Source organism: Pelecanus crispus, chromosome 3 (assembly GCF_030463565.1).
Source record: "Pelecanus crispus isolate bPelCri1 chromosome 3, bPelCri1.pri, whole genome shotgun sequence".
Classification (NCBI taxonomy): domain Eukaryota; kingdom Metazoa; phylum Chordata; class Aves; order Pelecaniformes; family Pelecanidae; genus Pelecanus; species Pelecanus crispus.
The window spans coordinates 99253908-99268946 of record NC_134645.1 but is presented as its reverse complement, the minus strand read 5'-3'; the positions used below and the strand labels follow the sequence as shown (position 1 = coordinate 99268946).

The window sequence follows — 15039 nt, the reverse complement described above, 5'->3', positions numbered from 1 at the left end:
ATTCCTGAATAATATGCCATGTTACTCTCACGGTAGCTTGATTCTTAGCACGGCATATTTCACAAGTTTCAAGTGGTCACAAGTCAGGTAGAAGTCTCCTGTGATTTAACATGTTTTGATATCTGTTCTGTAGAGCTATGTTTCCTCCTCTGCTGCGTGAGAAATTTACCACGTTTTCTGTTTTAGAAGCAATTTCTACTACTTCAGCATGGTATATAGCTACTCAGACTCTTACAAATATATTCATTGTTAGAAAAATGTCTTTTGATCATGATGTGAAGGTCTTGTTTTGTCCTCAATATGTAGAAATTCTTCAGAAAGACAATACGGATCACAGTAATTGGAATGATTACATATATACTGAATATACAAACTAATTTTCTCTATCAAAGAGGCTAAAAAAAGTAACTATGTTATCTTTTTTTATGTTTATTTCTTTTAAGCAAACTTAGCGCCATGAACAATTTTGAATTGAAATCCAAAGAGAATTAAATATTTTTATATTTATTTTAAACCATTCCAAGCTGTGTTAATAGGTCATTCGTTAATGCCGTAAGTACAGCAGGGAGCAAAAAGCCAGAGGCAGAGTGCTTTCAAACATTAAAGTGCCTGTTGATGCACACCATGGAGAAATTTATTGCTATTCTAGTGAGCTTCATTAATTTAGATTTTCCTTAAGGAAAAAGACATTTAAAAGGCTATTTTAGGATTGGTAGAGATAGGTTTATGCAATGTATTCTTGCACTAGGAAAATATTTGTAATAGAATGATAAGAAAAAAAAGAACTCATGGAGAACAAATGAGGTGTGTGACTGCTCTTTCTGCCTGTTTTCCTTGGTAGTCTTCCTTTCCTCCTCCTCTGTTATTCCTCTTATAACCAGGTCCTCCTGATTCCGCCTAAGGTGTATTATGTTGTGCAGCCTTGAGAATGGTTCCTTTCTGGTCTGATTTTTGTTGCAGAGATTATTGATAGGGACCTAGAAGCTGGAATGCATGAAAAAGAAAAAAAAATGTGGCAAAATAAGGCTGGCTGTCAGTGATGACAAAGTCAGGAACTGCCAGTGTACTTGATAGACTAAAATCTTATAATGGGCGGAAGGGAATGCTCCATGCCTATGGAGCCAAGAATTTATGGGTAGTCCTACTTAATGTTTTAACCATCTAATAGTCCAAGTTATCAAATCAATAAGGACAAACATCATTAGTAATACAGTTTAATTTGTTTTCTGTAAAAAAAAGTCTTAAATATATACCTCTTTTCTATGTTACCATATTCACCATTCCAGTATTCATCTCAGTCCTGAGGATGGCAGTTTAAGTCCTCCTCAGGAGGGAGTGGAGAGGGTGGCAGTGACTCCTCAGCACTCTGAGGTGCTCAGAGGGTTGGGGAGTGTCACCCCTCCCCAGTGGGGCCATCCCAGAGCTGGAGCTGGAGCAGGGGAGGCAGCAGTCTCTGGCCCCGGTGCAGGGGTTAAACCAGCGACACCCAGCTCAGGCCACGACACGGCTGAGCCCCTGCACAGCTGGGTCAGTGCACAGCTGGGGGCTTCTACTGGGAGCAAGAGGGTTGATGCTTCCTGGGCTATATACTCCCTGCTTCTCCCCCAGTGCCAGGGAAAGCCCGCAGCGATGCCACCTTTGGGATGAATTTTCTTTCTCACCCTTGGCAAATTCTCCAAATTTGAATTTGTTGTATTAATCAACTAAAAGTTCCTAATGAGTTGTTTTTTTATTTTTTCCCCCCAGGTCTAACTACTTCTGTCACCATTTTATAATCATGAGAACTGTTTACTTGTCTATGCATCTAAGTTTTAAATTTTAGATTATGTAATTTCTTACAGGGACTGCTTCTGACATTAATCATACAGATGACATATCTAATATAAAGGATGAGTTCTCTGGATAACCTCTTTCACCTTCCACTTTATCACTTTTGGAAACCATGCCAGTACACTGTCTGCTGGGAACAGTTCTCTTCAGAGTGTGCTGGTATTTCTTTCTTGATAATAATACACATTTTCTTACCTGGACATTTCTGATGCTATTGGCACACACAGCTATGCAAAGACGAAAACCGGGAAAGCTAATTAACTTAACCAAATCTTACAAAACGAAAACTGATTTTGGTTAAGGAGTGTTTTGACAACTGATATAGGTTACTCATTTTATCTGAACTAGTATGTCTCTATTGTAGACAAGAGCAATGTTGTAGTGCAATACTTTAGCAGCGTGTGCTCTAGGCCACATTAATGTCATTCTCTCTGTTTATTAAGTGCATTTGCTTTTATCTTAGTATTAAAATCATCAGCGGTACCTGGTTAGTAGAGAACCCTGCTGAGAATATTTTCTTCCTCCTCAAAATGCCTTGCAGACTTTGTTTTCTAGATTAAATGTTAATGTGTCAAGTTAATCCTACTCCATATCACAATGTAAATATATTTTAAGTAGATTTGCAATTGAAGAGACAAAATAATGTGTTTAAATAAAATATTTTCTTAAAAGAATGGTTTTTGGTCTTACATGAGAAAGGACTGTAATTTGTTAACTTAAATAATTATCACTTTGTCATTCTCTCTATCCCCATATTTGGCTTTAGGCTATCTTTGCTGTACATGACTCTTCAATAATAATGTGTGGTATAGGAATCAAGGTACTGTGTTTTGTGTCTGCTACCAGCATGTCATTTCTAGTTCTGCAACAGGTGCATTGAATAAAGGCTGCATGGTGCAAAGAGGTAAAGGTCAAGTGCTTTTGAAACTCTCTGAATCATTAACGCAAAAAAAAAAAAAAAAAAAAAATCACAAGTGTAATACTGCAGGTGGTCTCAGATGTGCAAAATTGTTTCCACTTCAGATAGAAGGCTGATTGGTATCCTTGGAAAGAAACATGTTTGCTGTCTGCAGTCTCTTTTTAAGAATTTAGTTTGGCTTGGCTTTAGGGAAAGTTGACAGAAGCTTTTTTTCCCATGCCCCCCTGCCCCAGCCTGCTGCATTTCCATCCTGTCTGCTTGTGAGTTTACCAAAATAAATATTGTCAAAAATATAGTAGACATCCTATTGTTTGCAAGAGATCACCTTCTGAAAAATGTGCTATGGCTTAAATATTTTATTCAATAAGTGTCTTGTGCTCTGTTGAAAAGAATTTTCACTGGTACCCTTAGTAGAAAATCCTTAAAGTACACTTAAAGCTCATGGTACTACCTTTGAATGTTGCTACACGGAGTGTATCTCATTACCTATAAATGCCAGCACTGTACTGCTAGTGTTCACCAGCTTGTAAAATTGTTCTTGTGGCAGCCTGTATTTCTGTTGGCTTTGGTAGTTTTAAGCAAATGTGATCCTTTATTCCAATTCTCACTGATTTATTTACATAAACTTAAAAAGCTCAATTACAGTGTATGTCTGGAGTTAGAATACTCTTGTTAAGGCATAAAAGGGACCTATTTAGGGGTAGACCATCTGACCTACAGGTCAGGAACCCTGTTTTTTCATCTCATTTCTACACTTTGGCATCTACTATGTGAGAAAGAGAAAAGGATGCTTTTTCACTTTTGTGAAGGACTTCGAGATCTGCAGAAGCAAAGGAAGATGCCATTAAACAAAAAAAAAAAAAGGCAAAAAAAAAAGCCTTAAAAAATGCATTTGCTCTATTTTTTTATTATTCTTATTATTATTCTGTCATGCTGCCTGTGTGAATACTGTTACAGGTTGTGCAACCTATAGTATCTGATCTTTAAACTCATTGAATAAAAGCATGAAAAACTAGAACCTTTCACACTGTGGTTATTAAAATCACAATTACAAGATAGAAGTGTAATTTTATGATCTAATTTGCAGTGGAAAATAATTGTCTTGAAGGTGGGGAGTCTGTCTGCAGTTAGTGGAACAGAAGTGTAAACATACCTTGGTTAATTGGCTAGTAAGTCATATATGCTAAAGGCTTCCTGGCATGTAGCAGGCTGTGTAAATTTAGACTATACAGTATATAAAAATACACTGCTGAATGTAACAAAGTGGTTCTGGTCTATTAAAATACTGGCGAGTGGCATAAGGGAACAGAGCGTACATAGATAAGGAGAGTCACTCTGTGAATGATTAGATAAGGTAACCAGGGGCCAGTCCCGCTTCTTTAGCTCTCCTAGTGCCCGGGGGTTCATGCTATTCGCACGCACAGGATTTTGGTCACTTTTGAGATAGAGCTAACTAAGGACCATTCCAATATTTGAATGAAAAGGACATAGGACGTGGCTCATATGCTTCTCCAGAACATTGTTGCTTCTGAGCAGTGGTTTTAAACTTCTGGCTGGAATAGTACTCTGCACCTGGGAGTCGCTCATTTTGATTGATTTGCTTAACTCATGTGTTGTAAACAAAGGAGTTTTGAGCCAGGCTGCACACATGCAGTTATTTTATGAAAGTTTCTGTGAATAGTTGTTAAGAAATTAAAATAGGAGGCAAGGAAGGTAGATAAGTTTTATGGTAGGCAAGAAGCAACAAAAATAGTATTGGGGTATGACAGCTTAGTTCAAAATTATGGTGACAGTCATAAGGACACATCATTCTGCTTTTAGAAGAAGGTAACGGGGAAACCTGACCTGTAGCACTGTAGGGTTTTGGGGGTTTTTGGTGTTTGGTTTTTTGGAGTTCTTTTCTTCTGTTTTCCCTTCAGACTAGAGACAAAAATATTAAATTCTCAGAACTTAACTGAGACTGCCATCCAGGGCCCTGGATCCAATGCATAGACTCCCTGGGTCTCATAAGGAGACTTAAGCCCCTCAGAGTACAGTGTGCTGACTCAGCAGCTGCTGTGTGCCAGCCTAGAGGGAATGCTGAGGGAAAGCATATATTGTAAATACTTCCTTTACTAGGGATTAAATGTTTAATAATGGCCGTTCTGGGATAGAGCAAAAACTGTTGTTATGTACTTATTGCCAATCTTACTGCTCCTTTCTTAACTTCAGAAAGGTTAATAACTTCATTTCAGAACACAAGTACTACGTTTACACTGAAAAAATAAAGGTACTGCAGTATTCTGTCTGTGAAGCTCTTTCAGATTCTTGTTTTTGATGTGGGGGGGTTGTGGGTGTGGGTTTGGTTTTTTTGGTTGTGGGGGGTTTGTTTGGTTGGTTGGTTTTTTTAAAAGCTTTGCAGAACTGTTTGTATTCTGATACTGAGTTCTGGCATACCTAGCTGATGTTATTGTACCATAACTACATTAATTTAAAAAAATGACCAGCTGGGTTAGCTCAGTTGGTTAGAACATGGTGCTAATAACGGCAAGTTCACAGGTTCAATCCCTGCTTACTGCAGGGGGGTTGGGCTCGATGATCTCTCAAGGTCCCTTCCAACCCAAAGCATTCTATGATTCTATGAAAATCACTTCAAACCTAATGGAGAGACTTAGGCTGTAATTTAAAAAACGGTTATGCACTTGGGGACAGGCTCATGTACAGTGCAGGAATGCTCATCCAGATAGGAACCTGGTCTCGCTTTCAGGAAAGACACCAGGCTGTTGGGATGTGGTGGTTCACTTGTGCAGTTCCTAATGTTCTCTTGTGAACTTCGGAACAACTTTAGATCCCATGACCACCAGTGTGCAGGTAGGCGTCAGTGGTCCAGGCAAGTGGGGGTACAGGCTGGGAGCACCCATAGGTTGCGGAGGGCACAGAACACGTATGTTGTGTGGCCTAGACAAAGCCTTTTTGCTACACTGTTAAGCATTGCCTGTCCTATATGTGACAGAAGAAAAAGAAGTCACTGCAGCACTGTGTGTGCATCCTCTTTGGGAAGATCATGAGAAACTGATATTTGTTACTGCAGAGTGGGTTTATTGACTAAACTGATGAACTTTGCGTAATACCAAGAAGTTTCTGCATATGCTGAATATCAGAATGATGAGTTTCCAGGATCCTGCTATTTAAAAATTTATGCACTTTGTGAGTTTAGAGGTCTTGAGTACTAATCCCTCAGCAGGGGCTTTTGGGTTTGCAGTTTTAGATTTGGGCTCCAAACCTAGGTTTACAGCCTATTTTAGGAACCAATTATTTGTGTAAACGTGGCTCTTCTTCTTTGTGCAACCCTTTCTCTCGAAGAACAATTTGATATTTAATTCTTTTCAAACCAGTGACGTTTTCTTCATAAAGAACTGGATTACTCCAAAAAACACTGTGTCATTTTCTGTTTGCTAGAGAATGTTCTCTTCTTGGTACAAGTAGACAAACCTAATGTTTTGTTTTGTTTTTAAATGAAGACTATAATATGGTTTCAGTGCTTTCATTATATTCCTCTAGTGTACACTCGATTTTTATTTTAAACTTTGTAACCCTTATGCTTGACATTACAAAGCACAATTTCTGTGTTTGATGTTTTCTTCAATCATTTCTAAGACTCATGGTCCAATTGCAGCTGCTGGGATCTTCCATACCTCTCCTGATCAGTTGGTCATTTGTCTCTTAAAACTAAAATTTTCTTATAGATTGCTTATGGTTTGGGGTTTGGTTTCTCTGATGGGGTAAAGGGGGGAGGGAGAGAGGAACTGAGTTTAAATAGTGTCTTTTAAAAATATTGTGGGCACATGACTTTTAGACAAAACAAACCTGTATTACATGTTGAGCTTTCTCAGTGCAGAACACACTCAACCCAGTGAAAATGGACCCACTTGGCTTCACTCTGGTGGTGCAGTTAATTTCCTTAAAATCAGAAGACCTGCTTTTTATGGAAATGTGCATGTGCAAGTATGTGTCAGATGAGGGTCTTAATTGACATAATAGCTGTTTTTAAATGTATTTATTTAGTCTGATTTTAGTGTTACATGTAAGACTCCTCCACAGTGGTTACACTACTAAGCATGATGAAAACAGGGTAGAAGATGCTTTTCTGTGGACTCAGATATGACCTGAGTAGTTGTTGTTAATCTCAGAAGTCTTTAGAACTTCTAAGTGAATAATTTGTTTTGTAGGGTGAAATGGGCGCAAAAGGACAGGATGGTGTTGCTGGTCTTCCTGGCGAAAAGGTATGTTCATGTATATTGAAGTGTAATTTAACTCATGGGAAGTATTCATTACATCAGTGTTTTATCTGTAATTATGTGCAGAAATGGGAAGACGGAACACTTTGGTTGGAAAATGAACTTCTCTTACCTGCTCTGCCATGTTTTTGTAGCACACTGAAAAAGCCACTCAGACCAATAGTATTCTCTGCTGATGTGCTTGTTTGGTTTGGGTTTTTTTCCCTAGAATAGAGGGCCATAGAGAACCAAAGGAAGCCACTTGTTCCACTGTGCAGTGTGTGGTCTGCAAGCCTAGAAGAGAGATCTTAGGCTCTCAACAGGCCACTTGGTAGACCTTTGAGATAACCACTGACCTCTAAGCAAAGACTTGGGAATAGCCATGGCTAAGAAAGTGTGTCAGCCTACCCATGTATTCAAGAGGATAAGTTTCACTTCCTTTCAGGATCTTAGCATGTGAATTAAGGCAGTTGTACGTGTTTATTGAGTTCAGAGCTAGTTACCTGTATTAGAGGAAGCCTACTAGTCTAATATCCAGCATCTTCAGTATAGAAGACAGCCCTCGTAACACTGAGGAAACAGCATGTTGCTTGAGTTTCTAATCATTTGGCCTCTTGTGATTTTTTTCTGTTCCATAGTAACAGTTGAAATAATAGTGGATTTTCTGCATACACATGGAAGCCAGTTAATATATATTAAACAAATTAAACTCTCCAGATACATGTGTTGGTGCAGTTCACTGATTTTTTTTTTTTAATTATTATTTTACTGATACCTTTAGCATAACAATTTAAGTCCTCAGCCCTCAATTCTGTCAATTTAGGTTCTTTTTCATCATGTATGCCAAATTTCTGTTCTTTCAGTGCCATAAACAAGTATGCCTTTTAAAGGCAGTTGTTGCCGTTAGAGGCTCAGAATTTCAATATTGCGCTTTATTGGTTGACATGCTATTTTCATTTCTATACAACATTTTAGTAATGGCAGGGGTTTTGGTTTATTTTGTAATTATCCAGATTTCTAAGTACTCAAAGAAGTAGAGTTTCACTTCAACTATCAGGTTTAAAATCTGTAATTAACAGGATATAGAATTATGAAACTGACTCTTATTTTTACTTACTATTTGTGTCTCAAATAGTGTTTTGTTAAAAATGGGAGGTAGGTATATAATATTACCAAAGAGATGAGTTAAAATAACAATATTTGCTGCTGATGCTAAGTTATATGTAGTAGAAAAATGGAGAGCAGGCTGCAAAGAGGTTCAAAGGGCTTTGCAGTGTTGAGGAACTGGATCGTGAAGTGGTATGTAAAACTCAGAGAAAGTAATAATGAAGTGATGCAGATGAAGAGGAAAAACAAAGAAAACGTTATGTATTAATAACCTTATATGTGATACTGTTCAGAAAAGTGATCTTGGAATTACAGATGATTGAAAACATACACTCACTGTTAAGTACTAGTCAAACAAATGGAATTTAGGAATGATTAGGAAAAGAATAGGGAACAAAGCAAAAGCGTCTTAATGTCACTATTATTAATGAAACCGTATTGTGCCATATCTTGATTGGTGTATACGGTTCTGGTTCCCACATCTCAAAGTGGATCTAATATTACTGGAAAAGGTTCAGAGGAGGTGTCAAGAGTGGTCAAGAGCATTGAGCATCTTCTGATGTAACAATGTGGACTTGAACTTGAAAAAGGCACAACTGAGATGAAATGTGGCCCCTTCTGTACTCTATACGATCATGAATGGAACAGAACAGATTAATAGGGATTTATTTATTTATTTTACTCTCCTTTTCAGCGTGCAAACTAGAGCATCAAGCCTATCTGATAGCAATTCCGAAAAGGATAGAAAGGTCTCATTCTTCCTATTCAGTGATTATAGTTTAAACACTCTGCCACAGCATTTAAATAGTCTGAAAATTTATTAGAAAGTTGATGGAATGAAAATCCATGGAGTGTGCCAGACAGACCCTGCTGCTCATCTGAAAGTTTTTGAGTTCCCAAGATGCTGAACTCTGGGAAACCCCCTGGAGAAGTCTTTTATGATTGCCCTGTTGTTATACTTTTCTGTAGGCATCTTTTGTTGCCACAACTGTAGTCATATACTTGACTAGAGAAACCTTTCATTTGATCCAGCTAGACAGTTTTTACTTTACTGTGCTCCCAGATGTGAATTAGTGGAAGGAGTTATTGTAAAACATTGTAGATTGAATGAGATTGATCTAGAATGAAGCTGTGTTTTCCCTTGGCTCTTTCTGTAGCTCCTTCTCTGATGTTATCTTTCTTTAAAATTACCAAGCTACATTGCTTTTCCAGTACAAGTTATTATTACAGTTTCCATGGTTAATACTGTTTGGGTTTTCTTTTGCTTAGTGCCTTGCAGATTCACTGTCAGGCCAAAATCCCAAAGCTCCTGTTAGTTTACGTAAGGCTCAACAGTCAGATCATAGTTAATATCAAGGCACTGTACTTTTCCTGAACATTATAACTCTTTTAGTTCAGACTACATAAAAGCCATACCATTATTGCAAATTAAAAATGAACTACCATGGAATCTGAAACTGGCAAAACCAAAACCTATTTTTTTTTTAATAAAAAAAAAGCAAAAAAAGTATTTTGGTAAACGCATAGCTAAATGAAGAAACTGAGATTCAGCCACCCAGCTTCTGCTAGCTGGAGTTGTCATATCTATGCAGAGTAGTACTTTGCTGTGTGGAATTAGCTCCTTTCTGGAGGTAGAATCACTTTATTTTCCTCATGTTGTGAATGGTGTTAACATGCTCTGTCTCTCAGTTGATGCATCAAGAGCTATGTAAATTTGTGTGCGTCTGTTAATTTTGTGCTCCTTTTTTCTGGGATGTTCTAGATGCTAAAAATGTATGTAGATTCAAAGACAACTGGACAAAGTAAAGGAAAAAAAAATACTCTAGGCACTGTTATATACAAAGGCATCTCCTATGTTTCAGGAAGTTGAAGTGCAGACTGTGCAGTGCTGGGAGAGCATTCTCAGGAGCTACTGCTGTTTGTTTATCCTCTTAAACCCTTCAGTATGCATTATCTTTTGTTGGAGATATTTGTTTGACTGGTATGGCTATTTTTATGGTTTTTTGCACTGTATTTTTCTGAGCTTTGTGCAGATGTGCCCCCTGAGTCACTAGTTAGAAATAGAAAAAAGAAACGATACAATTATTTTTTATGTAAATACAGTTTGAGGCTTCAGAGAGCAGAAGGGCTCTTTCTGACACACCCAAAAACTCTCCACTGCAATACTGCATTGTTCATACTTCTTTTCCTGTGGAAAGGTTCAGAGAATAACTGGCGGATTAAGTTGCTAAGCCACTGTCCATCCTAAATGACAAGTCATGGCACTCTGGTGAAGTTCCCACTGACTGGAAAAGGGGAAACATAACCCCTATTTTTAAAAAAGGGGAAAAAAGGAAGACTCTGATAACTACAGGCCAGTCAGTCTCACCTCTGTGCCCAGCAAGATCATGGAGCAGATCCTCCTGGAAACTGTGCTAAGGCACATGGAAGATAAGGAGGTGTTTGGTGACAGCCAGCATAGCTTCACTAAGGACAAATCATACCTGACAAATTTGGTGGCCTTCTGTGATGGGGTTACAGCGTTGGTGGATAAGGGAAGAGCAACTGACATCATTTACCTGGACTTGTGCAAGGCATTTGACACTGTCCCATACAAAATCCTTGTCTCTAAATTGGAGAGACATGGATTTGATAGATGGACCATTCAGTGGATAAGGAATTGGCTAGATGGTTGCAGTCAAAGAGTTGCTGTCAATGGCTCGATGTCCAAGTGGAGACCAGTGATGAATGGCATTCCTCAGGGGTCAGTATTGGGACTGCCACTGTATAGCATCTTTGCTGGCAACACAGACAGTGGGATGGAGTGCACCCTCAGCAAGTTTGCTGACAATGCCAAGCTGTGTGGTGTGGTTGACACACCGGAGGGAAGGGATGCCATCCAGAGAGACCTGAACAAGCTTGAGAGGTGGGCCTATGCGAACCTCATGAAGTTCAACAAGGCCAAGTGCAAGGTTCTGCACCTGGGTAGGGGCATTCCCAAGCACAAATACAGACCCAGCAGAGAACGGATTGTGAGCAGCCCTGAGGAGAAGGACCTGGGGGTGTTGGTTGATGAGAAGCTCAACATGATCCAGCAATGTGCGCCTGCAGCCCAGAAAGCCAACCGTATCCTGGGCTGCATCAAAAGAAGTGTGACCAGCAGGTCGAGGGAGGTGATTCTCCCCCTCTACTCTCATGAGACCCCACCTGGGGTTCAGCTCTGGGGCCCCCAACGTAAGAAGGACATGGACCTTGTTGGAGCAAGTCCAGAGGAGGGCTACGAAGATGATCAGAGGGCTGGAACACCTCTCCTATGAAGAGAGGCTGAGAGAGTTGGGGTTGTTCAGCCTGGAGAAGAGAAGGCTCCAGGGAGACCTTATAGCACCCTTGCAGTACCTATGAGAAAGCTGGAGAGGGACTTTTTACAAGGGCATGTAGTGATAGAACAGGGGTAATGGCTTTAAACTGAAAGAGGGTAGATTGAGATTAGATATAAGGAAGAAATTCTCCACTATGAGGGTGGTGAGGCACTGGAACAGGTAGCCCAGAGAAGTTGTGGATGCCCCCTCCCTGGAAATGTTCAAGGCCAAGTTGCATGGGGCTTTGACCAACCTGGTGTAGTGGAAGGTGTCCCTGCCCATGGCAGGGGGGTTGGAACAAGATGATCTTTAAGGCCCCTTCCAACCCAAACCATACGATGATTCTATGAATAATTACGTGGCAGATCTTACTCATGTCGCTATGAGTAAGCAACAATATAAATTCATTTGACCTATTTTAGAAGTTTACCTTAGAATGAGAGAAACTTGGATATTAGAAGGCCTGTTTCTGTAAAATTGATGAGCTCAAATGTACCTGACAGTGAAAAACTAAAGTTAGAATAATCCTATCCGATATACTTGAGAGAATCTTACCAGGAGAATCTCCCAGGAAAATGCTTTATGGTCGTATACTTAATTTTCAAGATCTGTGTAAATGGTGAGAAATCTTTAAGGCTTCGTATATGGCCTTGACTTTCAGGAATCTGAAGTGTGAAAATAGATTGTGTACCTCACACATCTTCAGTGTGCCCTCAGATGTGACACTTGGCATTCTGTCATTTATAAGACACATTATTGCTGACAGCATAACTTCCCATTCACTAAATGGTGCAGTGGTTTTGCAGCAGTTGTACTGTTGCAGTAGTAGGGGCAGATCTAAGTGGTGTGGACTTCTAGGAGGTTCTTGCCATTTGAGAGATTAGACCTGCTGTGGGCTAATGCGGAGAACAAAGTTTGAGTCTTGATGACTCTAGGGTGACATAAGAATAGCCTTAACACCCAAAAGAAAACCAATGAGTGTTCATGCCATGGTTCTGCAGTTTTGCTGGTTTTTCTACTGCAGTTCTTGTAAGCTCCCAAAGTGAAAAATGAGCTTTCCACTGACTGGCAACACACCACAATATGCCTGTTGTCTCATCTGCCTTCAGGGCAAAAGCAGTCAGTGTGACAGTGCTGATGACCAATCTAGAGATTCAAGAATCAAATACAGTCCCTGAGGAGCCCTACCTCAGGCCCCCAAAGTCACAACACAGTAGATTGTGGACACCATCACATATATGACTCTCTATTTGATGTCTGACTACCTAGTTCCTTCATCCCTGTACTTTTTCAGGGAGCCTTCTTAAGATGTATTTTTTAAATAGTAGATCCTACTTAGGGCAACAGAAGAAATTCTTGAGAGTCAGAGGAGAAAGTTCTGTGGTCTTAGTTTATAGTTCTAAAAAATAAGAGGGAAGGAGTTCTTCCTTGGAAGGAAACTTGCTTAATTTGTAGACTACCAGAAGATATGAAATACATTGCCACGATCCCCTTCCTGCAATCAGGACTGACTTGTAGCTCAGCCTTCTGTGGACACTTCTTCAAGGTATCTGTCAAATCATTATACAAAAAGAACTGGAATGTTGTGGTAAATCAGAATCACTATGCCTGTGAGACCTTATGCCTTGGTCTTCTGGAGGTGTTCAACAAAGTCTGTGAGGGCAGAAGAAGCACATCAAGGGAAGCTCTGTGTTAGCCTACTCACTCTTCGGTGATTAGCAAGTGAAATTGTCTCTTGATACGCTTCTGAAGCCATTTAGTGTAACTGGATTGCAGCCAGAGTGCTGGCTGTATGGCCTGAGAAATTAAATCTTTCCCTGAAGCAGAGGTTTGAGGTGACTGGGATACTCTAAGGTGTGGGATGACAGTTGCCTATCTGCTGCAAATCAGGCTTCACAAGTTAAGCAGCCCTGATCTAGCAGTTAGACTAACCTCATTATGGCAAGAAGAACTGATTGCTCTGCCATTAAGAATGGTCTTCACACACCGTTGCTGTGTGCAGTCTCATACCACTGGTGTAATCTGAGCAAGGTTGATACACTGCTGGAAAGTATTCCTATTAAAAAAGTTTAATTATTTTCCTAGTGTTCCTGTCATACTGAAATGGTGAGGGGACTCTCCTGTTGATGAGACCCACAGGCTTCTCCTTTACTGAAGTCATAGTGTCTTATTACTTCCGTACAGGTTGCATTTGTGCAGGTCCTTTCCATAGCACCTACTGGGGGATTGATACAGATAAGGATGGTCAACTTCACTGGTATGCATTTTGTACTGGGAGAGACCAGGGTAAGTCTCTCCACTCTTCCAGCCCAGGAAAAAATTAGACTTTGCACTAAGCATATCATGTGTTGGAGCCTCCTTTTTTAGTATACTTCTAGGCCTTCCGAATAGTCTGACAATTTAAAGAGGTGTACACTTTGAACCATGACTAGAAAATCAAGTATTCCAGCCTTTAAAATGTGGGTTTAGATCTTTTTGGTGGGGGGAAGCCGCCAGATCTTTTTGTTCTTGTTTACAGGGAGTTCATTCTGTCCCTTTCTTTTCCTGAGTTTTGTGTAAACTTGAACAAGCTGGGTTTGATTTACCTCTTTATAGTTGAGATTTTTCTGTTTCCTGCACTTGCGCTGCTCAGCCAAATAACTGAAGTCCTTTCCTTCTCTTTGCTTCTGGGTCTATAATGCCATGACAATGAAGCTCCAAATTAAAAGTTAATTTATGTCCTGGATGCTAGGTGATGTAGTCCTGTTCGGTTTGTGGTTTGGGTTTGGTTTTGGGTTTGTTTTTTTTTTTTGCTCATCTGTCATGCCTTGGCAGTCAAGGTGAACCTCTCAACTGTCTTGGCTTATCACATTTTAGGGGGTGGATGATCTCTGTATACTTGAACAGTTTAGCGGGAGTGTTCCTGGTTCTGAGAGACAGGTTGCCACCATGGCATGTACTTTGATACAAAGTACTAAGCCTCTTGGGGAGTTAGGGCTTATGTGTGTTACGGGTCCTGCTAGCCGAAAAGCTCTTAAGCTTCTGAGAACGTGCTGATGGCAGCAGGGCTCAAAGGACTCAACTTGCTGAAGGTGAGTAATTGGCTCTGTTCTTGGTCATTCCATATTTGGCTGTTTTCTTCTATTATGAAAATACTTCTTTTTCTTTCTTGGTCACTACTTTCTGAAAACTAAACCCGATGTAGCCAGAAATATAATTTAGAAAATTCAGAAGACTTACCACACTAAACTGTTTTTGTCTGTTCCCCTTTATTCAAACCTCCATAGTAATTGCTTTCTTATGGTTCATGGTATACAATTCATAGTGATAGAGATGATGCATCTATGCTTCTTAAACTACATTTTGTGAAATACTTGTGACACCATTCACTTTCAATACTTGACTTTCAAATGGCTTAGCTTTACTGTTATAGTTTTTTGCACTAATTTTTTGCAATCTAGATTATGAACAGACATCCTAAAATATTAAATATATTGAGTAAGCTTTTTAAAATAGTTGGTTTTGCACGGTAAGCCTGAAGAAGCAGTGAAATATTCAATACGTTGTGCATTTGCTACTGCACTGTATGGGTGCTCCCTCAGTGTATTAG

General features: G+C 39.6%; 1 protein-coding gene across 1 annotated transcript in view; it reads left to right on the top strand.

The window, feature by feature from the left end:
• Nucleotides 1–15039, top strand: part of COL19A1 (collagen type XIX alpha 1 chain) — a 204938-nt gene that overhangs the window by 40256 nt on the left and 149643 nt on the right. The window contains exon 9 of the mRNA XM_075708001.1: nt 6958–7011. Coding sequence (XP_075564116.1) covers nt 6958–7011 — 54 coding nt within the window. The remainder of the gene's footprint in view (nt 1–6957; nt 7012–15039) is intronic.